General features: G+C 45.9%; 1 protein-coding gene across 2 annotated transcripts; it reads right to left on the reverse strand.

Moving 5' to 3' along the window:
* Nucleotides 1-2,141: 2,141 nt before the first annotated feature.
* On the reverse strand, nt 2,142-26,143 carry IDS (iduronate 2-sulfatase). Of its 2 annotated transcripts, none has more exons than XM_002763356.5 (9): nt 25,872-26,143; nt 25,058-25,194; nt 24,175-24,352; nt 21,494-21,582; nt 19,293-19,493; nt 17,533-17,703; nt 11,980-12,106; nt 8,598-8,771; nt 2,142-6,186 (listed from the first exon to the last, which is right to left on the reverse strand). In XM_002763356.5, exons 1-9 carry the CDS (start codon nt 25,972-25,974, stop codon nt 5,714-5,716), a joined length of 1,653 nt encoding a protein of 550 aa, XP_002763402.2. In that variant the 5' UTR covers nt 25,975-26,143; the 3' UTR covers nt 2,142-5,713. The 2 variants fall into 2 exon arrangements, with proteins under 2 accessions (XP_002763402.2, XP_078220282.1); XM_078364156.1 differs by having other exon boundaries at nt 2,142-7,283.
* Between the last annotated feature and the right edge of the window lie 1,251 nt (nt 26,144-27,394).

The raw sequence follows: 27,394 nt of genomic DNA on the forward strand, positions 1-27,394 counted from the left end.
TATTGCACATATGGTTTCTCTAAGCATATCTAATTGGTCAGCCCACTTCCTCTTTCTGCGGAGTCTCTGTACTATAACTGCAGGGCAAGCTAAGAGACATATCACTGCCCAGAAAAGTGTGTCTACGGTCAAGTGCAACTTACCATCTACCCTCAAGAATTCAACTCCTTTCCAAAAACCCACACCACAGCTGCCTTGGCCTCACATGAGGAGGAATAGGTGGGATACTTTAAGGGGGGCAAACCTGTACTGCAGTATCAAGATCTGTTAAATGGTTTCATTTGTTTTAAAGCAGCATCAAGTGGTCCCAAAACAGCAGCAAGAATTGCACACACAATGATAATGGTTAATTTAATGTGATTTGTTCACATAATAACTCATGTTGTACTTAACACAAATACAAAGGTATGTTTTTCAATAATGCAGAAGATAATGAATTCATAAAATCTGTTAAGCTAATGAGTACTGAATAAAAATCACCTGCAAAAGGTTCTTTCGGAAACACACCCAAAACTACAATGAATTAGGGCAAGATTTTGTAAATGGCAGCTTTAGTCCTGCTCCAAACCTTCTTACCCACATAAATCATAGTCCAACTTTTATAGAGGAAAAACAAAAAGCAGTTAAGCTCTGGCCTTTGCTTCTTGTCCTCATCCAAACTCTTGCTTCCTAGCCTGTGTGGAATGCATTACTAGACCTCAAGCTTTTGTTCCTCATTGGCAGTGGGACCCCTCCTGTCTTGGCCATCACATTACTCGGAGCCAAGTACCTGGGGGTTGGCTCCTATCCACCACATCATCTGGAGCCAACCTGTCACATTTGTTCTCTCCCACCCAAACTCTTCCGCCATCAGAGGATAAGGACTATCACTTAGAATCCGGAATCAAACCAGGACATTCTTTGGTGATTAGCACCACACATGACAGTGATCTCAGGCAGGGCCAGGAGTAACAGCGAGGAAACTGTGATCCCAAAGAAAACCCTTGAGTGTGGGCTCCCCACATCAGACTGTTTTATCACTCAGAGGAAAGCGCCATCTGCCCCATCAGGTGAGTTGGCGGACAGGGACACCAACAGGAGCTTTCAGTAACAGGTGGAAAGGCAAGACCCAAGAGCAGTGAGAACTCTCGCTCATTATGGCCAAATGATAGGTGATATGAAGGCACCAATTAATGACAGTCCTCTCTGGTTCAAGTTCTCATGTGCAGAAGAGAGAAACTGTTCTGGAGAACCAAGGGGCCACTGAGTGCAGTGAGGCTGATGGCAGCTTCCACCACAATGGGCTATCCCTAAGGCCCAAAGGGACAATGGCAGATGCCAAAGGGAGAACCTGGGTTCTAGTTTAACCCCAGATCCCAGGCCAGAATTCAAGAGATTCCTTTGAAGAACTCTAACATGCAGGATGGACTTGGGAAAGGAAAAGGAGCTGAGCCTCTATTTGGTAGTTTACACCCAAAGCCCTTCACACACACAGTGAGGGATGAACAGCTTGGGAACCTGACAGATGGCAGTAAGATTAGGCAGAGAGAGAACAGTCAGTTTCCCTCTGTAGCCAAGGTCAGGCTGCTCCAGAGTCACCTGGCTTACCTCCCAGCACAAACCCCAACATTTTAAGTAATTCAAGAGCATGGTAGGCTGGGTGTATACCCAAAACAATTAAGAGCAGGGACTCGAACAGATATTTGTACATTCTTGTTGACAGTAGCATTATTGCAAGAGCCAAAAGGTAGAAATTACCCAAGTGGCCACTGGCGGATGAATGGATAAGGAGAAGGTGGTCCAAAAAAAAAAAAAAAGATGAAGTAGGGCTGTGCAGCCATTACAGCTGTTAACCAAGAACTGTCAATGACATAAAAAAACAAGCTAACCATATCTTGCTTTTATGTTAGATCAAAAAAGCAAGATATAGATTATATGAGTAGACTGCAGCTATGTAAAGCTTAATATGTCCACATCTGGTATATATCTGTAGGCAGGTAAAAGAGTGAAAGGAAATACACCAATGTCAACAGTGGCTATGTCTCAAACGGTGGGCTTTTCATCTTCATTTTTCACATGTTCCAGATTTTATGCAATAAGCATATGTTACTCTGATAATGGGGTGGAGAGACACAGTAACTATAAGACCAAACCACAAACAATGCAAAGAAAAATGAATATTTATTCAATCTCCAGATGGGGAGGGGTCTGTGTATATAACAGGAAAATATCTATTTGTTTGATTACATTCAAAGGTGAAACCCATAACCAAAATTTAAAGGCAAATTCACAAAAGTGGAAATACAAATGCCCAAGCATCGTACAAAGAGAACTATGATCAAGGTCACTAATACACAAAGAATGAGAAGTTAAAACAGGTTACCACTTTCAACTATTACCATCAGGGTACTTATTTCTGTTTCTTTATTTGTATCGAGCTTACTCTATATTTCAGTTTACTACCCACTAAGGCAGCAAGAGAGCAGGAAGAGAAGCAAAATAGAGATGTTTTGACAACTTGGCACTGAGAGACTATCCTAAGAGAATAAACTGAAATACACAAAAACATTTCATTCACAAAATTGATCAACACAGCATTATTTACAATATGGAAAATCTGGAAATACCTAAATTTCTAATAACTGAAAGAAAGTTAAGTAAATTGTAAGTCTACACAATAAAATATATTACCAGCAATATAAAGTATCTTTGTGAAAATCTGTAATAACCACATGTAATAGTGAGAAAAGAACATAAATTGCATGATAAAGAACATAATATGATCACAACAAGGCAAGAAATTCACACCCCCAAAAAAGACAAGATATTTACTGATGATATTCATGTATTTGTCCTGCATTTCTATTTTTTAATTTTTCCATAACTGACACATCAATTTTCTAATTAGGAAAAAAATACTTATTTAAAGTAAAGTGAACACAAGATTCTCTAGCAACATTCATTCCATCCCACAATACAGTCTAGAGAGTCACAAAAACCTCAGCCTCCTTTGGAGTGGGTGGGGAGGAAGCCCGGTAGTGAAGAATGGTCATGAATGAATGGGTGAAGAGAGGGAAGGGACAATCTAGTAGGAGGGAGGCAGGGATAGGCAAGGGAAAGGTGGGGACCAGTTGTCACACTGGTCGGCCAAGGAAAGGGGCATTGTGGAGTCAGGGAAGACTCTGACTGCTCAGCAGAGGTCTGTCTAGACCCAGTAGTAGGCACTGACGGTGTTATTAAAAGGACAGGATCAAAGAGAGATTTTAGGAAGACACATGGATTCTTTTAGGGACAGGGGAGGAAAGAGGAGGGGTGGGTCAACTACTTGGAAAGAAAGGGAAAAGGACTGAGAAGATGGCAATGGAAGTGGGGAGGAAGGGGCTGACTGCCTTAGTGACTTCCATACCAAACATACTTTGCTCATCCCCAGGTAAGTCTTTGTGGGGCAAATGAAAAGTAAAGAAACAGCTCATAGGAGGAACTTGCCAGGAGTCAACAAATTCAGGTCAAATCCAAAGAAAATCTAGGAGTCTCCAAAGAAAATCACAGAGTCCCACTGCATCACCGAGGCTGGCATGCAGTGGCATGATCTTGGTTCACTGCAACCTCCACCTCCTGGTTCAAGCGATTCTCCTGCATTGGCCTCCCAAGTAGCTGGGATTACAGGCGTGCGCCACCATGCCCGGCTAATTTTTGTATTTTTAGTAGGGACAGGGTTTCACCATGTTGGCCAGGCTGGTCTCAAACTCCTAACCTCAAGTGATCTGCCTGCTTCGGCCTCCCAAAGTGCTAGGATTACAGGCATGACCCACCATGCCTGGCCTCATACATACTGGGTTTTAACAAGCCCCTCAAAGAAGTAGTTCTGATGCTCCCTCATGTTTGTAAGCCACTGAAAGAGGGCCATTCAAAATGTCTCTAGTTCTGCTGTCAGCTAAACCATACAAAAGAACCCCTGCTCAAATGAAACAGAAATTTGTACAAATAAAGTACAATAAAAAGTTATGTACAGCTCAGTGGGGTTGGGGAAAGGTTATATGAAGCCACAAAGATATGGTTTCTCTAAGCCAAGCCAAGGTAAGGAACTATGGAGTAGGCGATAAAGCCAAATGCACTGAAATATGTCATTAGGAACTTACAAACTGTATTGTAAAAGTCACACTGAACACGGTAACAGCAATCACTAGGATGAAGAACAACAAAGAAAAAGCTGAGGGAGACCATCGTCCAAAGAAAGTCGAGGCTTCTAAAAGAGACACAAGCTTCAGGATCAGGAGATGAACAGGGCCCTTCAGTCATGGAGATATTGTTGCCAGAATAGTCAGTCACTTACCATGTACACCTCTATTATAGGCTAATTAATTTTTTAAATCTAAAATTTACTGATTTAATATAATATCTTGTCATTTTTGGTAACAATTAATACACTGCAGTAACTTAATATAGTTTGCTGTAATTTGTTTCACCAACATTTACCTTGAAACACTGAAGACTCTGTAAAGAGAAAATTACTAAAAATTACTTCTTCACTACAGGACATTAGATATTTAATATTTATTTAGAAAGCTGTTGACACTTCCGATGACTACTGATAACTGATAAGCTTAAACATGTTAATGAATTGTAAATATTCCATCCCTTTTAAGATTATATACACTAAGCTTTTTACTGCCACTGGCCTTTCTGGATGCTTTCATATTTAAAGAATATAGAACTACATTCTGACAGGTTGAAAATTACCTAATATTACACTAATGAAAAGTCTAACAGTCCTCAAAATAATTTAGAATTTAATGTTTTCTTAAATAAGCAATTAAAAGTAGGATCTTTTCTGCCTCCAGAATAAACACGTCTGCAACCAACCATCCCTAAAGAAGAATACTGTTTTGAGTGACTCAATCCATCCATGGATATAGTTACATCTTCAAATGTTTTCCACTGTGAACAACAGTCTTTTAATAGATGGCCATTGAGTTCAAGGGTCATATTATTTGCTAACAAATTATTATTTGGGCCAGAAAGTATCTGAAAAAAGTTTAACCAAATTTCCTACACATCTCATATCTCTAGTTTATTAAGCATTATTTATTATTTGATGTACAAATTCTACACTAATTACATCATACATATTTTATCTCGACATTTTGAAGTCCCATGGTCTTAAAAACAAAAATAAAAGATAGACTTTAAGACATTGGCTTTAACTTTAGATTTGAAAAAGAAACATGGATTACATGTTAACATAATATTTTGAATATATTGGGCTACATAAGATATATTATTAAATTATAAATAAAATAATCAGGAACTTATTTTGGTGCCTAGTTTGATATATGGTTACTTTTTGAAATGCACTCAATTCCACAAACAATCAAAGTATTCTTTGTGTATAATGCTATGTTTGCTTATTACATATGGTCTTGGTATTCAAAGGTATAAATGACATAATTTGAGTTTGTTTACTTTGTATTTATTCAATAAATAAGCTGTAACTGTTTTAAAAAGAGGGAAATTTAAAAAAACTGGTCCAATTACCAAGCATAAATTAAGAAAGACTAAATGAAAAGGTTTGGCTGTTACATATTCTCAGGCCAAATTGTTCGTGCATGTTTGGATTAACCAGCTCTCAGGCTGCTTCCAATATTATGGGTAATCACAAAACAACCAGCTCTAACTCCTCCTCTCACCAGCTGGAAGGGAGCACATTACATTTGCCATCCATGGTTGGCAAAACTCAAGGCATCAAGGATTGGAAAAGTTCTCCACCTTGGGAATCGTTATACATATTGTGATCCTGCAGTGGGTCAGAATCCACAAAATACAGTTCCCCTGCATGGATGTCAGAAAAGTTAGCCAGAAATTCATCAGGATTGAAGCCAACCCACACAGTATACCTATAGTCTACAGTGCGTATGGAATAACCCATGATCTTTATATATTTTAAACTTGGCTTGTCAGAATTCCACTGAGGGAAGTCTGCAGGCCGGGGATACTGGCTATAGGCAATCAGTTCATGGGGATTACCAGGGAGGTATGGATCCTCTTCCAAGCCATGGAATCGAAAATGCTTCAGAAGGCTCTTGCCTTCTCTGCACAGCTCAACATGAAATGAAGGAACCGGGCAGCGAGGTGGAACCTGCAGTCCCGCAAGTCCAGCCAGCGTGGGAAAAAGAGACACGAGTTCCACAAGGTCCATGGATTGCCTGCCTGAAACAAAAAGTGACACAGCAGAGTGGGTCACATTATAAAAGCATGCCCTGGCGAGCCAGGATCAGTAAAGGAACTGTCTGGGTGCCACATGTTTTCTTTGTTTAATTTAGAAATTTACTTTTACCAACAGATGTTTAGAAACACCACCACCTCAGCACCACACCCTGCATTGAATACTCATCCAATCAAATAGCAGGATGCAAAATTAAGCTCCCACAGTGTGCTGGCATTTTTAAAAACAACGTGAATTTTGGAACCACTAATGTCGGAACTGATTCAGGCAAGGATCATCAATTAAGGCTAAAACCACTGGGTAGAAAAGTATGTTGAGGAACAGGATATTCTGAATCCAAAGGAACACCCCACACATTACTCCCTTCTGGATGTCTGCATTAGATTCATCTTCTCTTTTTATAATGGTCAAATACACACACACAAAATTTACCATTGTAGCCATGAAGTGTCCCCCAATCTGATACAATGGGAGAATACAACAGCCCATGTAGTACAGGTGTCAAAAATGTTTACCCTGAACGAAGTCATGCAAGAAGAAACCAGGCTGTGGGACGCTGTATAAGACACCTGGCTTGGATACTTATAAAAACATGAGGTCAGGGAGATAATGGAGCCAGAACACGTAAGGCCACTGTGACGACTTCTACTCAGACCGAGAAGGAAACATAAGAGGCTCCTGGTGCCAGGCTGTGACATGACTCCACTTGGGTTTTAATGGGATCACTGTGGCTGCTCTGAGGAGGAAAACCTAAAGGGGATCAAGGGCACAAGCAAGGAGACCGTTTAGCAAGCTGTTATGGTACTTCAGCACAAGATAGTGGCAGTCTGGACCAAGGCGGTGGCAGGGGAAGTGGTGGGAAGTGGTACACACAGAGTCTGAATGGAGTGACAGGCTTGCTCACAGCCTGACTATTGCGTACGGAGTAAGAGAAAAACAGGTGTTGAGATGATTCCAGGATATTTTTGGCATGAGCAAGGAGTCCCATTTCTTGAGGACGAGAAGAGTGTTGAAGGAAAGGCTGAAGATGCAAGATGGGAAGTGTAGCTCCGGACATGTTAGACTGGCCAAGCGGGAAAGGCTGTTGGAAACAAAAGTCTGAAGTTCAGGGAAAAGATGCAGGCTAGAGATAAAATTTGGAAATAAACTGAAAGGCAGTACAGTTACACGAATTTCTGAATTGCTGAACACTTCCCAACAAAAGTTGTAGAAAAGATTCTCAACCAATCAGAAGATCTTTCCTAGCAAACAAAGGGCTAACATCATGCTTTGAAACTGTTAACCTTTCTGTCAATGACGTGAAAGAAGACACGGGCATGAAGTGCACACATACCAACTGTGCAGAAAGTAAAACTGGGCAGTATAAAGCAAGTTCAGAAAGCTCCAGGAGGCCAGAATGATGGTCCAGAACCAAGACAAATTTAAATAGGAATCAGTACACAGTACAGGATTTAGATGTTAAGGATGGATCAAATGCCTAAGTCCAGAAAGGGGGCAGCCTGGTTTAGTGTAGTTCATAGAAGAGGCACTCCAGAAAGAGCAAACGTCATACATCATGTCAGAGAGAGTACACAGCTTGTCTCTGAAATGCACTGGGAAGATCGAGTCGGGATAGAACTCACAAGAACCCACACAGGTTGCCCGCACATCCAGGAAGGGTATCTGGTCCAAGTGATATTCTGGAAGGGCTTTCTCACACGGAAACTTTTTGGGAGACAGAGACCAGGACAACCACGGGTCTAAATACTACCTTGTGACGAACAGGTGAAGGACTGGGGATTTCAGCCTGGAGAAGAGAAGGTATTGGTGGAGGGATGGGGTAGGGGTCATCACTGCTGTTTTCAAAGCTTTGAAGGACTGGCACATGGAAGTCAAAGTAAACTTGTCCTTCACTGCTGGGGAGGGCAGAGTAGAATCACCTAGTAGATTTCACAGATCTAGCGGTTCACCAGATTGACGAGCTATCAAAATGGAAAATGTACCCCCCACAAAGAAGGCTGAGTCCCTACCAAAAGGGTGTAGCCAGGAAATGGGTTCTGTTCATCTGTTATGGGGGCAGCCCCTTCCTCTAAGCTCTGGAGCAGACTCCTGTAGACTATACCAAGCCCTCCCCATCTTGAAGATGCACCTGATCCTTTGTCCATCATCACCCCACAAGGCTCCTTGTGGACAGGGACCATACTTGTCAGTTCTAGTTCTGTCACTCTGTCCTCACCCAGAGCATGAGAGATGCTCAGGAAGCATGTGCTGACCACAAAATATTGAGAAGAAATTCCAACACAAGGCAGGAAGGGGGGTCTGTGTAACCCCTCAGCCTGTGAGTCGATAAAGTGGTTCGCATATAAAGTAAAGGCACTCTTGCTGTCAAGCACTATCATTTCAGCATATTTGATACCTGGCTCCATCAACTCTGAGGCGGAATGAAAAGGGTCGACATAAGGGAAAAGCTTCTCATCTGCCTCCGGAAGTGAAGCCGTCCTTCCAGGAACGTAGAACATCAGCGGAACACGGGTAGCAACGTCAAAATTGCTGTACTTGGCCCATTCTCCGTGTTCGCCTAGAGCCCACCCTAGTTCATAAAAAGCACAGAATCATAGAAAATGAATAATCATCATACCACAGCTTGTTTATTTTAGAAACCATTTCACTTCCTGTTGTAAAAACAAGAGGAAGTAGAAACTCATCACCTAGAAGAAAAAAATTCACTTGGAATTACCACAGAAAGGGTAATTTCAACTGAATGCTGCTTTACTCAAAATCAGCTATTTGTCCTCAATGAGGAAACTTTTAAAAAAGAAAACATGATTAAATTCCCAAACCCAAATATCTTAACAAACTACTGGCAATGAATGCATAACGCTGGTCTCTCAGGTGGTCCCCACACAGATGTGCCCCCGCTGCTGAGACACCCTCATTCTTGACCGGGTGGGAACCCTGAAACCTGTAGTGTCACCACCGCCCTGCCCTGTACCTACCGATCTTTTGACTCCTGCCCTATGAGGTCAGGTTTTCAGTTTTGGGTATGTGCCACCTAAAACTGAGCTGCGGAACTGCAACACAAGCATCAAACTCAAAGCGGCCAAGGACATCTTGGTTGATTTGTAAGACATACCATAGATAAAGTAAACCAAAACCTCTGATTCCAGATCCTTAACCCCGATTGAAAACAACTCTTCCGGCCTATTTAAAACATCCCTTGCAAAAGATGGTTTGAATACTCCAAGTTGGAAATGCCCAGTCTTTTAAAGTTACAGCACCCTTTTTGATACAAAAAATGTGCTTGACAGAAATTGGACACTGAGCAGTGTTATAAAAATAACCAAACACACCAATGGCCGCCACGGGTAAATTAGAGAAAGTGTTGAAATATACCGTTGCTGGCTCTGAGTAACAGATGACACTGGGGCTGCAAATGGTGTCCCAGCCTCCCAGGGTCTGTGGTCTCCAGAACAGCGCTAAAACCTGTTCTGAGTTGACAGTGCTCTCCTAAGAAGACCCCAATTTGAGAGGAAGCTCTTACCTACCAATCAATAATCAAAGCAGACTTGACACCCGTCAGAGATGCCCAGTGATTGTGGTGAACGCTTCCTCCCTCTGACTGTCAGTACTGGGGAGTGCAGCGGGAACTTTCGGATAGCTCGGTGGAGCTCAGGGAGAGAAGGAGTTTCCCCCCACCCCGCCCCAGTCAGTCAGCCCCGTGGGCCTAGGAGTAGCCCCACTGCTCGACCTCTCCACTCTCTCCGGGAGGACGAGGCAGCCTTGACCCACGAGGGCTGATGAACGGGTAGGTTATCGGCAGGCTCCTAGGGCACCAGCCTGGAGGTCACATTGTCCCTTTTAGATTCAGTGTGGCGGGAATCTAAAAGGTCGAGGATTGAGAAGCCTGCAGGATGGCAAAGTGAGGGACCCCAGCGGTGGGACCTCAGGAATCCACCCCCAGAAGTCTGACTGGGGTACCCGTGGAGGCTCTGAAGGTACAGCATTCAGGCACTCTTTGGCACTCTGAATACCGGCACACAGCCTTCGGCCTCTGCCAGCTATTGTGAGCTGCCCCGCGCCAGGCAGAAGTGGCCCCTAGGCCCGGCACAGAGCCTAGCACATGGCACATGCTCCAGAAATAGCTGTGGACTGCCTGACTGCAAGATCGCATTGACCTATCTCGTGCCGGGCCTCAGCCTGTGCTGCTGCAGCCAGGAGCAAATACAGGGAAAAGTCTGGCTAAGGAGAACATGTGTGTGTGTGGGCCCCAAGGATCCATCTTGAGATCAGGAGGGACAAGAGCCCGATGACCTTGACAGGCAGCTCAGGAGGTTTCTGGCTCCTGCCCCAGAGGCCCAAGATGAGGACGTGGCAACACAGGGAGGCCCAGGGAATGGTGAGCTTGAGGAGAGGTGGCCAGACCACTGGAGACACTTGTTAAAGTGCATTTTCCTGTGCTCAGAAGTGTGAGCTTCTGAGACCAGGTGCAGAAACCAGCACGTTTTACTACCTCCCAGGCAGTTCTGATGGAGTATGTCCCAGGAGGGGACTTGGAGGTGGGCTATTTGTAATCTACGGCAGCTGCCTCACAACTAGAATCTGTTCATGGAGAAAAGGAAACTGGGCACTGAGGGGTCAGAAGCAGATGGCGGATCATCAGGAATATGTGAAAAATTATGCCACCTCCATATATAATAAAATACTGTAGACCTTTACAAGGAAAAAGCAGGTTTCTGAGAAATGATACAGAGATTGTCTATGACATTAAGTGTCCAAAACCAGGGAACGTTAACAGTACACGCAGCACCAGCAATCACATTTTGTGATATACATGTTACAAACATACACATGTATAACGCATATATATCCCTGTGTGCACAAGTGCACGACTGATGGCTGGCAAATGGAGACCTAATTCGTTGGCACATGTTAGTGTTGAGCAGGTGGGAGAAAAGGGCAGGGTGTTCTGACCTGGATTATATGATCTGTCTCCTTTTTTCTTTTTATGTAAGCACATGTTATGATTTACTGGAATCCTATTTCGTATTTGATGAAATAAAAGAATTATTTTCCTTTTTCTAAGTATGATATCAGTATTATGGTTATACTTCAAAAGAGGCAATGTTTTTCAGAGATAGCGATCAGAAAATGGAACCATCTGGGATTTGCTTCAAAACAACTGGGAGATGGGGAAGTGGGTGAAGATAAGAGGAACAAGACTATGTGAGTGGGAAACCAGGGAGCTACTGTTTTATTCTCTGCTCTTGGAATGTGGAAGAATTAAAAAATGCTTTTAAAAAGATAGCTCCATTTTTGGAAAAGAAGGAAATAGCCTTAGAGGAGATAAAGACTTGAAAAGCCTAGGCTCTCAGCAGAGAAGACAGTGGGAACAGGGGTGGGAGGGCTGGAGCCAGGCCTGAAGAGCTTGCTGGGCTCTGCCAGGATTATTCTGGATCCTCTCCACTCAAACTAAAAGTTTTCAAACCCTCCAGGTTAAAAATGGGGGTTATAAGAGCTCTGCCACACAAATGGAGGGTTCTTGCTACATTCACCAAGAAAAAAAAATTTCTACAAGCCCGTCCCTGGCCCACCCACATCTATCCCTCAAGCATCTAAGGTAGGGGTGTCAGGCGGGACTAACAAGTTTATCACAAAAATGCCCCAGGATCCCGGACTCAAGGCACCACTGGTTCACAAAAGAGAACACACCCATGTTTATGGCAATAGCAATTTTGAAAAGGATGTTTCACAGGAAAGTTCAGATACTTTGAGTCACCATGGAATTTCAAACTGCTTACCATGATCCGAGGTAAATGCAACGATGGTGCTGTTGGCCAGCTGAAGATCGTCCAAAGCACTCAAGAGGTGACCAACCTGTGTATCCAAATACGACACAGAGGCAAAGTAGCTCTGGCGGATTTTCCGCTGCAAATTAAAACGATAAAATAATGACAGTGACTGCAATTTAAATTGCTGTGGCATACAGAGATAATGCTTGCCTGAGCATCTCTCTCAATCCCAACCACTTAGTTGATGTCCTTAATGATTTTCTCAGTCAAGACATAACACTCCTTTTCCTATCATCTGTATCACTTCGCCCAGAGAGTCACAGCAACATCTCTAGGTCTAAAAATAAGATCAATTTCTAAGCAAATCAGATTTCATTTTACGGCACAGATCACAGTGGATTAATGTGTCACTTACTGTTCCCTTCTGTCTCCTTCACATATTCTGATAGACTCCAAGAGATAAACATGTACACAGAAACTAATCCCTTCAGTCCTGGAAACACAGGCCCACACATGCTCTGGTAAAGGTCACAAAGATCCAGCTCAGCTTTGTTAATCTCCTGTGGCTGCCATAACCAAGTATCACAAACTGGGTGGCTGAAAACAAGAGAATGTATCGTCTCCCAGCTCTGGAGGCTAGAAGTCCGAGATCAAGGTGATGGGAGGGCCATTCTCTTTCTGAAGGCTCTAAGTAGAAGAATCTTGCCTCTCCCTGCTGCTGGGTGGCCGTAAGTCTCTGGCACTCCTTGGCTTGCAGCTGCATCACTCTGTGTCTCCATCTTCATGTATTCTTCCCGTGTGTCTCTCTCCTCTCTTCTTATAAGGACGCTGAACATACTGGATTAGGAGCCTACCTTACTCCAATATGACCTGATCTCAACTAATTACATCTGCAATAACCCTAATTCCAAATATGGTTACATTCTGAGGTACTGGGGGTGGGGGGTTAGGACTTCAACAGCTCTTTTCAGGGAAAAAAAATCATAAATTAACAAATAACAACAATGCTGACTGAGCCTTTTCCTCTGATCACTTTCTAACCCAACAGCAGGATACATCTGCTTATCTTCATAGACCATGGCTGTTACATGGAGCTCATTTCTAACAAACTCTCAGCAGGCAGGAAAAGAGTAAGGGAAAGCCCAGAGAGCAGCACATCTTTCATAGTCCCTGAACCCAAGAGGGGCTTTGGGAACAACCAGGTCATGTCCTGAAATAGAGTCACTGGTCCCTCCTGGGCTCTCATCCCCAGCCTGGTTCACAAATGCTAAGGACAAAGATTAATCCTCCACCCCAACAAGTGGTGAGAAGAGAGCCGTGACTTCTCAGACCAGCCCTTGCCTTATCAGCTGGATCCAGCAGCTTCTCACCACCCCTTGTCACTTGCAGTCAAGAAAAAAGATCTACATCTAGCCTCCTAGCAGAATGACACTGAATCCTGGCCTACTTATACTTTCTGGGAGACGAAGTCTTTAGTGTGAAACCTGTGGAACTTTGGTCCTCCTGGGGACAAAAGATACCTGTCGGGATGGCTGTGTCCTATACAAAGGTATTCCCTCCTTCCTATGCTAGCCCCAGGACATAAGGCAGTAAGCAGACAAGGTCCTCACCCTTAATGAGTCACCCATCCAGTGAGGACACAATCATGGAGACAGAAAAATACATAATAATCGGTGAGGCCCACAGTTGATACAGGAGAATAAGCCCTCAAATCTGACTGGGAGTTTTAGGGAAGGCTTCACAGAGGAGTTAGCATTTGTTGAGAGGCACTGCAGTCAGACAAATGGGGCTCAGATGCTCCAAGCAGGGGCTGTGGTGTACAGAACGGTGTGGAGTTGTGACATAGCAGGTCATGTTTGGGGCCAATGAGTAGGCCCTTGTGACTGGAGAATCAAATGGGAGGGCAGACTAGAAAGTTAGGTCCAGGCCAGATAATATGGACCTGGTATGTCTATCCAGTGAGTGAAGACTCCAAGTTCTAGGTCAATGGAGTCACTGAGGTCTCTCAAAATGAGAAGTTGATGTGATCTGGGCTACAAGTTATTAAGAGTTCTGCTGCAACAGGACATAGACACAGATTCCAGACGCTTTAGACAAAATGGTACTAGACCACTGCTGGGTATGTAAGAGGTGCCCACCACACTTGCTGAATGAATAAAAGAAAGCAAGACCCACTGAAGCGGTCCAGAAGCATGTGCTGAAGGATCCAGATGACTGTGTGGATGTGAGAGGAATTTAGGGGGAGCAAGTAGACATGGGGGCAGGGAGCAGAGCAGGAGGAGGTGCTGAGGAACTCAAGGGTGGCTCCAGGTTTCACATTCAGCTGGTGACACATTCGCTGGCATGTGGGGGCAGGGCGCACAAGAGGAGGAGGAAGGAAGGAGAAAAAACAGGGCAGGGGTAGTGGCCTGGCCATGTGGAAGTCTATGGATTTGAGGTCCCCAGGGTCATCTGCCTAGGAATGGCTCTTGCAGGCAGGTGAACACACATATCTGAAAATCAGGAGTGGGGCCTGGGCTGAAGAAATAGTTCTGGAGTCACCTGCCAAGGCTCAACTGAGCCCAGCTGGGGAAGAAGGGGTGGAAAGGACACAGTGGGGGGCCTGGGAAGCGGCACCTAAGTAGCAGACACAGAAAGAGGGGACTGTTAGGGAGCCTGGAGCAGACGGGGGCCAGAAGTCTAAAAAGGAAGCCTGGGAGGCCAACAGTTCCAGAAGGGGTGGAGCTGGCCAACAGTGAGAAAGTGATATGGAGCTTAAGGAAGGTAAGGACTCACACAGATGGATTTTATTGGCCACTAAGGTCAGTGCTGAGGTCAGAGAGTTTAATGGGTTGGGGAGGCGGAAGCGTGCGTAGAGAAGGGTGAAGAACAAACAGACAGTGAGGCCACAGACACAGCCGGAACAGCCCAGTATGCCCTCGTTCTGCCTTGGAGGTCAGGTGATGGAGTGGGAAGAAGAAACAGGCACAGGCAATAGGGGTGGCACTTTTGCAGCTGGGAGGTATGAGAGCAGACGGAGAGGCTGCAGGGAAGGTGGGTGAGAAGACTTTGCTCATTCTGCTTGCAGACGTGGGAAGGAGGGACAGTGTGGGGAGTCTAGGGAAGAGGCCTTGAGCCCAGAACATGCACATGCAAAATTGCAGATCTCGGTGACAGAGATTATAACTGGAGCCCAATCACCAAGTACATGCTAGGTGGCATCTGATCCTTTGAATGGCACATTAAGGACTCCAAGACTCAGAAAAGCTATTAACTTGCCCAGAGTCACAAAGCTGATAAGGGGAACAGCCAGGAAGCATACCCACATCCATCCCATCCCATCCGATCCCCTCCCTGTAGCTGTCCACCAGCCTCCATTTCTACAAGAGAAAGGTGCTGTCCACTGAGAAATAGGCATAAGGGTGGCAAAGGCATGGAGGGGAGGAGAAAGGGAGTAGAGAAGAAGTCAAGCAAACAGAGCAGCTGCAGAGGACCAGTGAGATGAGCCGAGCTGAGCAGAGCTTGCCTGGGCTGCTGGGACTGGAGGCAGGGCATCTGAGGGCCTCCCTGCTTCATGGGGGCATGGCTTTCCTCCAGCAGCTTTCAGGACTTGGACTGGAGAGTGGAGGGTGTTGCTGGACTGTCTAATGATAAGGGTATTACAGGAGGGGCAAGGATAAATGGACAAGAATGCTGAGCTGAGTGTCTGGGAACAACAGTAAGTCACCTGCTACCAGGCCTTAGCAATTTAGGGAAGCAACAAAGCCAACAGGCCCTGGACACAAGGCAGAGACAGAAATCCACACTCTGGTGATCCCCATGAGGTGGAGCAAGAAAAGTACTAGAAGAGGGTGTGGTTAGTACGGTGACTCAGAAGGAGCAGGCAACAAACTCCTGAGTGTGGCCTCTGAGGTCACTGGCTCCTGTGGAGCTGAGTTAGAAGGTTGGAGCTGGAGAGGGCCCAGAACTGAGAGGCTCAAGAGTGCGGTGAAATGGGCTTAGATGCAGACATCCAAAGCTGCAAGAGGACAGTGAGCAGGCCTGAGTTCAAGGGGAATACAGGGCTGGGACCAGCATGTGCATGCATCAGCGAGGCCCTCTGGGTCATGCTATCCACCAAGTAAGGAGGGGACTAAGAGAACTTGAAAGAGACTGCTCTGTGCAGCTGACATGGTTCTACACACTTCTATGTGCGCTCTTTGCTTCATGCTGAAAATCTCTGAAGTAGATGTTATCATGGGAAATCTTTACCCACCTTGTTTTGGTTTTATAGAGCAGAAAACTCAGGGAGATTCAGGGAAGTAACATGACTTGGCAGAGGTTAGGCAGCTGGTGTGAGGTAGCACATGAATTAAAACCCACACTTCTGGGAACCAACAAATCTAACCACGGGGCTTCGGAGTTACAGTCCCTGGGGATGAATCAGCTCCACCCAGCACTAATTTTGTGCTGTCAGACAAGTCAGCACACCTCTCATGCCTTGAGTTTCCTCACCTAGATGACAGAGCAGGTACTCCACTAAGTCCCCATTATAGCACAAACGAATCGGCACCCTTACTGGCACATGGTCCATTCTGAAGGGTCATTTTAAGTGACTGTCACTAATAAAGCAAGGGATATCTGTATGTGGTGGTTTTGTTCTGTGTTCGTTTTAAACAATACACGATAGCTGTGGCTCTCAAACTTCTGAGTGCATCAGAATCACCTGGTGTGCTTTTTTTTTTTTTTAATGTCAGTTGTCAGGTCAGGCTCCACACCTCTGGTTTCCAATTGTGTAAATCGGAGTGAGCCAAGACTCTGCATTTCCAACAAGCTCTCCCAGCAGTTCTGGGGCAGGCAGTCCAGGAAGCACACTTTGAAAACACTGCCATCTTCCATTCACTATAGCTTGCCTGCCATAGCATTCATGTGAGAAGAGAAGGGGAGCGTTCTGTGTGGAATATTCCAGAAAGAACATTAGTCAATATGTATTCTGCTCTCTCCAGGGAGAAAGGGTGACTGATGAGTCAATGTGAGGATTCTAATTGTGTGGCTGCTCTGTCCCTAAACCATGGCAAAGGAATGGCAGACATCACAGCTAGATGGCACTGGCCATGATGGGGTCCCAGTTCTCTCTGCACCAAGGCCCTGCTCACCAAGCCACCCCCTGAGAGTGACAACTAGCCAGGGTAGGCTTTCCCACAGAGAGAACCTGCAAGTACCAGCAAACCAAGCTTGAGAGTTACCCATCACTCTACAATTAATGAGCTGTCACCTGAATTAAACAGTATCCCCCTGGGTTAGGAACAGTCACCCAGGTTGCTTCCCCACCCCTGTGTCCACATGCAACAAGTCACCAAATCTCTGGACATTCCCTTATTTGGAAGGTAAGACACTGGCTGAGAGAGTCCTGATCCACCCAGCACTGCCTTTGTCCTAAATACCTATAGGACACCCCAACCCCAGCACTTTGCACGATAACTCACACAAAGAACGGTCTTAATAAGACATTACAGATGGAGTTGTGTCTACTAAGAAAAGTGGTTTCACCTATGACACTATGTCATCAGTGTTCAATACATCCCCAAACTATGTCCTTGATACCTGAAAGTCCACAGGAATTGGGCCATAGGGCACACTGATGTTTAAGGCTTGGATGTCTTCCCGTTGCCTGATGTCCATCCAGGGGTTGTAGGCCACAGGGGGCAGGCCATCAGGGACCTCAGGATCGGGGGCCAGGGTGATGTTCTCCAAGGGATACAACTTCTGAAATTCCTTGGGGAAAAACACAAAGCCGCAAGGTTGCCACTCTTCTGGCAAAAGCACAAGACTGTGGCTCTAGTAGTGTCTCTACTGCCTTTTCTCTAAGCCTGTGATGCATTTACATGGTGGCCCACTCACATTCCCCATGTATTCGTCCCTGACGTGGATAGTGCAGCCTTAAGTTACTCTCATGAGATGCCAATGGCAACGAAATATACAACTTCTGTTTCCTACAAACTGAGCAGCAACCACTCTCTTCCTTCATACAAACAGATGCCCTTCTGTTCCCATCCCCACCTCATGCCTGACTAGAAAAAGTATGGTGAAGTGTTGGGATCCCAAAACCACTCTCAGGTTCAGTAATTCACTAGAAGAACTCATAGGATTCAGCATTTAGCCTCACTCACAGCTATGATTTATCACAGTGAAATACACTCAGCAAAGAAAGAATGCACATGAGGCAAAGTCTAAAGGAAACTAGGCACAAGCTTCAAGTCTTCTTCCGGGGAAGTCACGCAGGATACACTTACTTCTCCCAGCAATGAGTTGTGTGACAATACATGTAAAATGCTGCTAACTAGGGAAGCTCATTAAAGCCTCATCATCCAGTTTTTATTTGGGGCTGGTCAGGTAGGCACTGTCTGTCTGAAACATACCACAATTCCAGGCTCCCAGAACAACAACAAAAAAAACCCAGGGGTTTAGCATCAACCATGTTTGTCTAAACGTTTAAGCATAGTAAGCCAATTCTGGGAATAGTAGAAACACTTCAGAAGTCAAAGTTTCCAGATGCCAGCCGAGGGCTAGACTTATAAGCAGGCCTTTCAAAGAATCACAGGCAAGACAGCTTTGTTAACTGTTTTCTGCAAAGAGTCAGGAGAGGTGAACCTCACAGCCTTCTTCTATCAAGGGGGCTGACACCCCCTGCTAGGAAGGCAAGATCCCCTGGGCCAATCAAAGCAAAATACTTGCAGCATCAAAGAGCATACTGCTGGTCTCTACTCTCATTACAAGTGACGGGCACTCTCTACAAAGTCAAAAGGATGGTATGCTCAGGCCCACATAAAACATGATAGGGAAAAATGGAAAAAGATTCCAAAACAGAAAAGACTATATACTCTAAATGACATACAAGCAAGTACAGGATTCGAGGTTCCAAGAAGCAATGCAGTGTATTGTGTTTAGAGGATCTAACCTGACAAGCTCAGGTGGACAGGCAGTTTTTAAAGAGGGCTTCACCTTCCCTGGGACTGTTTTGCAAGGGCTATCCCTTATTACAGGCTTTGGCAGCCAGCTCCGATTCACTTCTCTGTGATGATCTCACCATCCAACCCAATATGTGCTCAATAAATTCAAGGAAAGGAAAGCAAATCCTCCAGTGGAGGAAATGGAAAGTCAAGCACTTCTTACAAGATTCTTACATGTTCTTGGCTTTGACCTCTAAATCCCATCTTCACCCCACTGAGTACACTAGGGACCATCAGGCATCCATGGTGCCTGGGGATGGCAGGATGTTGCCATCTTCCCTGTGCAAATCCCTCCCTCAACAAACAACATAGCTGTGGCAGCTATGCTGGATCAGCCCTCAGCCAGCTCTTCACCTTGGGGTATCTGAAGGGAATGTGCGGCTTATGATACCCAACAGCCAGGAAGAAAGGACTGGCTGATGTTTTCATCTTTTCCAACAACCGTATGGCTTCCTCAGTGCTCTGTTTGTCAGGCAAGGTGCCCTCGGGCACATCCACCACATCCACAGGGCAAAGCAGGTTGGCATGGAGTTCTCCATCTGGCCCCCGACATGTCTTTCAAAACAAAATACATAACATCAGCTTTTTAAATGCAAGAAATGGAAGTCATGAAGGCTATACACACTGACTTAATGTTCACATAACCAGCCCCTCCCATGTTAGTCATTCAGACTGAACAGAGACATTGGAAGCAGAACTATAACAGAAAAATGCAGCTTGTTTTCCAGGCAGGGGTCAGAAATCCACTAGCACTTAGTTTCTTGCTATTAATACTCTTTCTCTAGATCACAACTAATTAAAAGAAACCCCAGTAGACTAATTATCAAAAAAATCCATCTCTAATTCAACAATGAAAAGATAAATATGCCAGTTAAAATGAGCAAATGATTCGGATAGACATTTCTCCAAAGGAGACATATAAATGGCCAATTGCACATGGAAATGTGGTTAACATCATTAGTCATTACAGAAATGCAAATCAAAACCACTTCACACCCAACAGGATGGTTATAATTTTTTAAGATGGAACATAACAAGTGTTGACGAGGATGCAGAAAAATTAGAACTCTCTTACATTGCTGGCAGGAATGTAAAATAGTGGAGCCACTTTGAAAAACAGTCTGGTAATTCCTCAAAGAGTTAAACATAGTTATTATGCCCCCAAAATTAAAAATATATGCCCATAAGAATACCTGTACAAAAATGTTGATGGCAGTATTATTCCTAATAGTCAAAAAATAGAAACAACCCAAATATCAATCAAGTGATGAACTGATAAACAGAATGTGGTACAATAGACAATTACACAGCCATAAAAAGGAATGAAAGGCCAGGCACAGTGGCTCATGCCTCTAATCCCAGCACTTTGGGAGGCTGAGGCAGGTGGACTGCCTGAAGTCAGGACTTCAAGACCAGCCTTGTCAACATGGAGAAACCCCATCTCTACTAAAAATATAAAAAATTAGCTGGGTGTGGTGGCACATGCCTGTAATCCCAGCTACCTGGGAGGCTGAGATAGGAGAATTGCTTGAACTCAGGAGACTGAGGTTGTGGTGAGCTAAGATTGTGCCATTACACTCTAGCCTGGGCAACAAGTGCGAAACTCCATCTCAAAAATGCCCTTTCACAGCCCTGCCTTGCTGACCCCACCCTTGGGCAGGACAGCCCAGCACCCACCTCAGACCACTTGTTCATCTAGATATACATGATTTGCAGCACTCAAGGGGGATTTAGTATTGTCAGACCAGCCACTTTGAGAAAAAATGGGTAAGGGGGGCAATTACAGCAGGGACTGGGCATTTGTACATGAGGCCACTGAAAAGGAGCAAGATGGCTTCAGGGAATTAAGATGGGATCTTCCCTACTCAAGCCACAAGCCAAAGGCCAGAGCCCACAGTTTTCACTGAGTTCTAAAATGCAAAGCTGTCATGAATTTAGAACAATACCTTCCACCTCACCTCCAAACCCTCACCCTTCCCAACACAATGTTTACTAAAACCTCAGAACTATGCGTCACTTCTCAGTTCTCCAGCAGCTTTTCTGAGTTTCTTAAATGTAGGTTTTAGTTTCATTTATACATTTGGGATTCCTCCAAACCAAGATTTTCTTTGTAGCTTCCTTTTTTTTCATAATGCTCTAAAAATTTAAAACCCTGTCAGAGTCTCAACTGCTGAACATACACATTAGGTCAGACAGACACACGGCATGCCTTTCTCCCATTCTGGGCAGAGGCTCCTAGAGCTCAGGCCTCTTTTCTCCCTTCTGTGTCTCAGCATCTCCTACAACTCTCAGCCTTACCCAGAGTGAGCACCAGGGAGCCATTAAATGAATCTGACACATTAATGCTCAAGGTTGTAGAACCAGTGGTACCCACCACACCTGTTGGGCCTAATGCTAAAGATCCCAACACTTACCTCGGTCAAGACATCATCACAAATGAAACCCACAACTTCATGGTATATAACCAGCTGCACAGAACATGCAGCATACCCAGTAGTTTATTTGACAAAGAAAAAAGTGGTTCCTCTTCAGAAATGTCACTTTCACAGCCTTACCTTAGTGTTTTCATACTTCTCAGAGGAGGGATGATAAGGTGGAAAAGACCAGCTATATGGAGAATCATCACTATGATTAGAAGATATACCTTGAAAGAAAAAAAAAGTTGTTAAATAAAACATGACAAGTCTTTCAACACCCCAGTCGCCATAATTAAAACTCTGTAAACAAATGGACAAGTGGAACCTCCCCTTCTTTGGGGCTCAGTTTCCTCATCTACAAAATCGGGACCTTAGGCCAGATGATAAAAAGTCTCCTCTAAAGCCAAACTCTCTAGTTTCTATTTGAGAACTTAGTATCTGACTTCCTGGTCCCTAAGCCCTGATAATTTGTGCTAGGCTCTGTGGAAGGGACCCACAAGGACAAGATCAGCCATCTCCTTACAGCCCATGCTGAAACCTATCTCCCACCCTATGAAGGAGGCAGCAGAGGCATCGGCACTACCAGGTAGCTGATGGGGGAAGGGGAGGGAAGCTTAGGCAAGGTCTGTGCCTTACCCGATGCTAACCAGATATTAGATGAGGGAGCCAGGACTCAAAACCATGTCTTAGAATTCTAAGTTCAAGTGTTCACTCAGCCGGGCACGGTGGCTCAAGCTTGTAATCCCAGCACTTTGGGAGCCCGAGGCGGATGGATCACGAGGTCAAGAGATCGAGACCATCCTGGTCAACATGGTGAAACCCTGTCTCTACTAAAAATACAAAAAATTAGCTGGGCATGGTGGCACGTGCCTGTAATCCCAGCTACTCAGGATGCTGAGGCAGGAGAATTGCCTGAACCCAGGAGGCGGAGGTTGCGGTGAGCAGAGATCGTGCCATTGCACTCCAGCCTGGGTAACAAGAGTGAAACTCCATCTCAAAAAAAAAAAAGTGTTCACTCATGAAGCAGAAACCCACCCTTAAGCTTAATAGTTTATAGTTTATTTGGGAAGACAATATAACAGCACTTGAAACCAAAGAAGGACTGCCAGCTTTCAAAAGCATCAAAGTGCCAAGTGGGGGATCCTCCAATCACAGAGGTTATTGTGAGTCACGTGAGGACAGGCAGAGAGGACTTCTAGGAGCCAGTGAGGCCTGTGAGGCATCTGAAGGGAAGTGCTGCCTGTAGCAGTTAGCCAGGAGTAAAAGGGATCACAGGCAGAACCTCGGGAGGAACAGCATCAGCAGCAGTCATAGAGTGGGACTCCAACAGGGAGCACCAGAAGAGGCACGAATAAACAGAAAGAGGGCCTATGAGCAGAGCAAGCACAGTGGAAAGAGCACACAAGAGGCCAATAACCACAGCTCCAAATTCTGATGTTGCCTCTTAGCATCCCTGCAACCTCTGTAAGCTATGTGACTTCCATGAGCCTCCATGTCTTCCTTGGGAAATGATGATGATAATAAAAACCCACCTTGCTTGCTGTTGGGAGGATGAAAGGAGTGGCCAGCATGGTAATTGGCACATACCTGGCACTCAGTGCTGGCTACTGCCATCTTGGGGCAGGCCCAATGCTAACAGAAAAAGGTCCTGAGAACAAAAACTCAGCCAAAAATTGTGTTCCCAAAAGGGCTGCAGGGAAAGGTTTGTTCTCTGGGAAGGACATGGTGCTTAGAGCATGATGCCAAAATCGAATCATCAAGAGGGAGGAGGTCAAGCAACATCACACAGTCCTTGCCTGGCTTCCCCTCCCAAAGCACAATCTCCTCTCTCTGCTGTGCTTCCTCCTCTCCAAAATCATCACTTCCCTCCAGCTGCACTCAGGCAGAGGGTGTGGTAATGAGAACACCAAACTGCAGAAAGTTCTCCTGACACTGGGCTTTTGGCTGTGCAATAAGACTCCTGACAGGTTCACCTCCAAAACTGGCCTGACTTAGTGGAGCTAAATGTGAGTCTCAACCTGGGCTAGCCAGCTAAGTTCCTGTAGAAGGCTGCCATGCCTGCCAGTGAACCACTGAGCTCAGCAAAAGCTACTGAAAACATTCAAATCATCATCCCAAATGATAAGCATCATCGTCTTTATGGGGCTCTTGTCTTCCAATACTTTTTTCTCCATTTTTTTCCTCAAATTCTCATGTATTACTTCTATAAATAAAAAGTTTTAAAGTTTGTTTGCTTCTCACTATCCCCATATTGGCATTCAAGAGAGCCAGTTTATCAGGCAGCATTCGAGGTCAGGGATGTAAGTCTCTGGCACCCTATACATCCTGGGTACCAGATTACACTCATTTTTCTGACCTAATTTCCAGAGTGGGCAGCAGCCTCTGCCTAAGCACAGCCCCCTCACTGGGCATCAAGTCAGCATCACTGGCCACATGTGAAGCCCTCAGGTGTCTTCACCCCACCCCTAGGTTTACTGACAGGTACCCTTCAGGGAAGAGGTTGGGGACCCGAGCTGGACTGCACTCAACACTGCCACCTCCCCAGCTGGCGTCTTTCCTACCACCCCAGGAGCTGAAGGACCTAACAGCACACCCTCAGTGGTTTATGAAAGGAAGGAAAGTTCTTTCTACCCTTTTCACTTCGGGTGAGAACATGAAGCCAAATTGAGAAGTCGGTTTTTTAGAAAGGAAGCACTGAATAGCGGGGCACTTGCTCGGCCAGAAGAGGCTCTGCAAAGACAGCCCCATGCCCAGGAGGGGATTCCCAGATTCAGGCACCACGAAACAAGAGAAGCCAGACTATTGACGTGGAGCAGTACCAGGATGAAAGACTTTTCCCACCGACATGGTCACATAGCCATTGTCCTTGAAGTACTGGGGGATGGTGGAGAAGTTTCCAGCGTGTACCCTCCAGTAGGAGTTGAAGTCGTACAGGCGGGTGGTGTCAGGTCTCCTGCCAGTGAGAAAGGACACGCGGCTCGGGGCACACACTGCTTGCTGTTAGGGAGCAGAAGCAGAGGTTAATGTCCTCACAGCAAAACCAAGCAACTGCCCTCCTGAGGCCCCTGGCAAACAGCTTGGTAGCTGAGTCATGCAGCTCTCAAATCAGCCACTGGGATTTGGGCGTTACCTGGCAACAGACAGAGTCTTCCCGGAGAGAGAAAGGGAAGCAATCAGTCCCTCAACCCAGCAGATGCTTGTATCCTCCTACGCAATGACCTCCCCAGGCTTTTATCTTCCTACACAATGACCTCCCCAGGCTTTCATCCTCCTACGCCATGGCCTCCACAGGAACACAGAGTGGCCAGTGTTGCTGGGGGCAGACTCATGACGGGATTTAGGGAGCAGAGCCACCGTGTCTGGCTCTCACCTGAGGCTGCGTCTGCAGACCTGTAGGTAGCCTTCAGCAGCACCCCTTCCTTCTGAGCACCAGGCAAGCCCCTGTTCTGGGAGAAAGCTGGCCAGGGCTGCCATGAGCACATTAGGGCCAGGGCACACCTTCCACCCAAGGGGAAGGCCACCCTTGGAGCTCAAGCTTTCCTGTGAGTGGACAACCAGATGTTCTAGATCACCATTTTCCAGACGATGCTTCCCTCTAACAAGATGTCCCAAACAATCCTCGCCATCTAACAATAGCTGAACCTCCCCAACCGTCAGAGCATGAAGAGGCACACACACACACCTAGAGGTTCTCAGACATACCTGTGCAAAGGCATTCTGGAAGAGAAGGCTGTGGGATGCCAGTTGGTCAATATTTGGGGACCTCACCAGCTTATCCCCATAACATCCCAGGGAGGGGCGCAGGTCATCCACAATGATGAGAAGAACATTCAGAGCATCTACACAGGAGGGAGGGGCTTTGGTGAGGTACCTGCACTGACACCGCCAGGGTACTAAGAGGCCCAAGGCTGGACCCTGCCCCTGAACAGCCCAGCCAGGGAGGGAGCTGTGCCTCAGCAAGGGTGGGAATGGGGCTCCAGGAGGAAGCCTGAGTGCTGGGTGGCAGGGTTATGCTTTGGCCATGGCTTCAAACCTGGGTGAGGGAGTGAGATGGTGAATGAAAGATGATGGAAAGGAAAGAATTTAGGAAGAAAGAGAATGATGTATGGAGGGAAGGACAGATGGCTGGATAGAGGAAGAAAAGGAGGAAAAGATGAAATAGCTGAAGGGAAGAAAAGATGGAGAGGAGGGGAGGAGAGAGAAATATGAATGGGTAGAAGGTGAAAAGGAAGGATAAACTAATGGAGGGAGGAAAGGGGAGGGGGAAAATTGATACAGAAGGAAAAGATGAAGAGAAAGAGGAAGAGAAGTCTTGTGGGACAGGAGGATGAATGAACGGATGGAAGGAGGGAAGGGAGGGATGGAGGAGAGGAAGGAGTGAAAAATGGAGGGAGGGAAGGAATGATGGATGGATGAAAGAAGGAATGGTAGGAGAGAGAGAGGGTAAAAAGAATGAATATAATCAAGGAAGAAAGGATGGATGGAGACGAAATGGCAGAGGAGGCGTGAGTGTCACCTGTGGTCGAACTGGCCTGTGCCTGGGATCCCAGGGTGACGCAGACGGAGCCCAGGACCAGACCTAGCAAGAGAAGGCATCGGCTGGTCCGGGGCGGTGGCATTTCGGCTTCGACTCGACCGCTCCCGAGCAGTGGTGACAGGCTGCAGCAGGCGGCGCGCTCAGCAGCCGCCGCCGCAGCCACAGAGACTTCCACGTCGGGAACCCACGAAGACTGCGCAACACAGCCGCCGCCCGGGCCCAGAGGCCCGGGCGCTGGCCGCAGCAGGAATGCGTCTGTGCGTCTCTTCCCTGCGTCCCTCCCCTAGGGGGCGGGGCCTTGGGGTGCGCGTCATCCTGCGGCAATGGGCGTGGCCGAGGGACCAGCGCAGAGCTGGGGCGGGCCAGCTACTTGGCGAGTTTCACAGACTTAGCGGCCCGTAGGCCCCTAGGTGGAGAACTGCTGAGGGTATTGCGATTCAGTCACTGCCCTTAATAATGCAGTTACCCGTCTTTTTGCCTTCGCTTGTGCTATGACTTTCACCTGGAAGCCCTGCCCTTCCCTCTTATCTTTATAAAAAAGACACACTTCTTGCATTCCAGCCCCAATGCCATACTCCTTCGATGAGGCGGTTTGAGAAAGTCTCTTTCTCCATCTAAAAGGACTCCCTTTCCTATTCATTTCTTCAACTAATTCTTATTAAGCATCACAAATATGTATAACAGGCGCTGTTGGTGGCACTGGGGCTCTATGTCCCTGCCTTGGTGGAGCTTAAAACAATAAATAAAAGAATAACAAATAGAATGTCGGCGGGCATACCCAGTCTGAAGAAAAATAAAGCGTGGGTATGGGGGCATGCTTGTTATTTTCTATGGGATGATCAGGCGGGGCCTCACTAGTGAAGTGACATTTGAACAAAATTTTGAAGGAAGTGAGGGAGCAAGCCTCGTTGAGATCTGCAAGAAGGGTGCACCAAACAGATCAGCAATTGTGGAGATGGAATCTTAGCCCTACACTGTACTGTATTAAATGCTATTATACCATTCTAATACTGCAAACGCAGTTTGATTTTCAGCTTTGAGAATCAACCTGTAACAAAGCCCAGATGACTTAATCATGACTAAACAACAATGGACAATGGGAAGGTACAAATACAGCCATGATGGTGCTGTAATGCACTGCCCAGATCTCCCTTCAAGACCAAAAATTCTGTTTCCCTAGCTGGCTTGAGAGCTGTTAGCTATCGTTAGCCCTCCTCAGAAATTGTCTTAGAAAAACATAGGCCCCTCAACCAAGGTCACCCCTGTTCTTAGGAAGCCCACATCAATGATTCAACTTGAAGGTATAGAGGTCCAGCTTCTTACCCCAACTTGGGACATCTCTGAAAGGCCATACCAGCCTCAGAGCTCCCTGTGGGGTTAACTGAAGCCTTTTTGAGACTGCCCACTTTCTCCATTTGCTGAATTCTGATTTCTTCCCTCCCCTCCCCAATCCTCCCCTTCCACAGGTGTTAATCCTAAGAGTACTCCCTAAGAAACTTCCT

The sequence above is a fragment of the Callithrix jacchus genome, chromosome X (genome assembly GCF_049354715.1).
Source record: "Callithrix jacchus isolate 240 chromosome X, calJac240_pri, whole genome shotgun sequence".
NCBI lineage: Eukaryota > Metazoa > Chordata > Mammalia > Primates > Cebidae > Callithrix > Callithrix jacchus.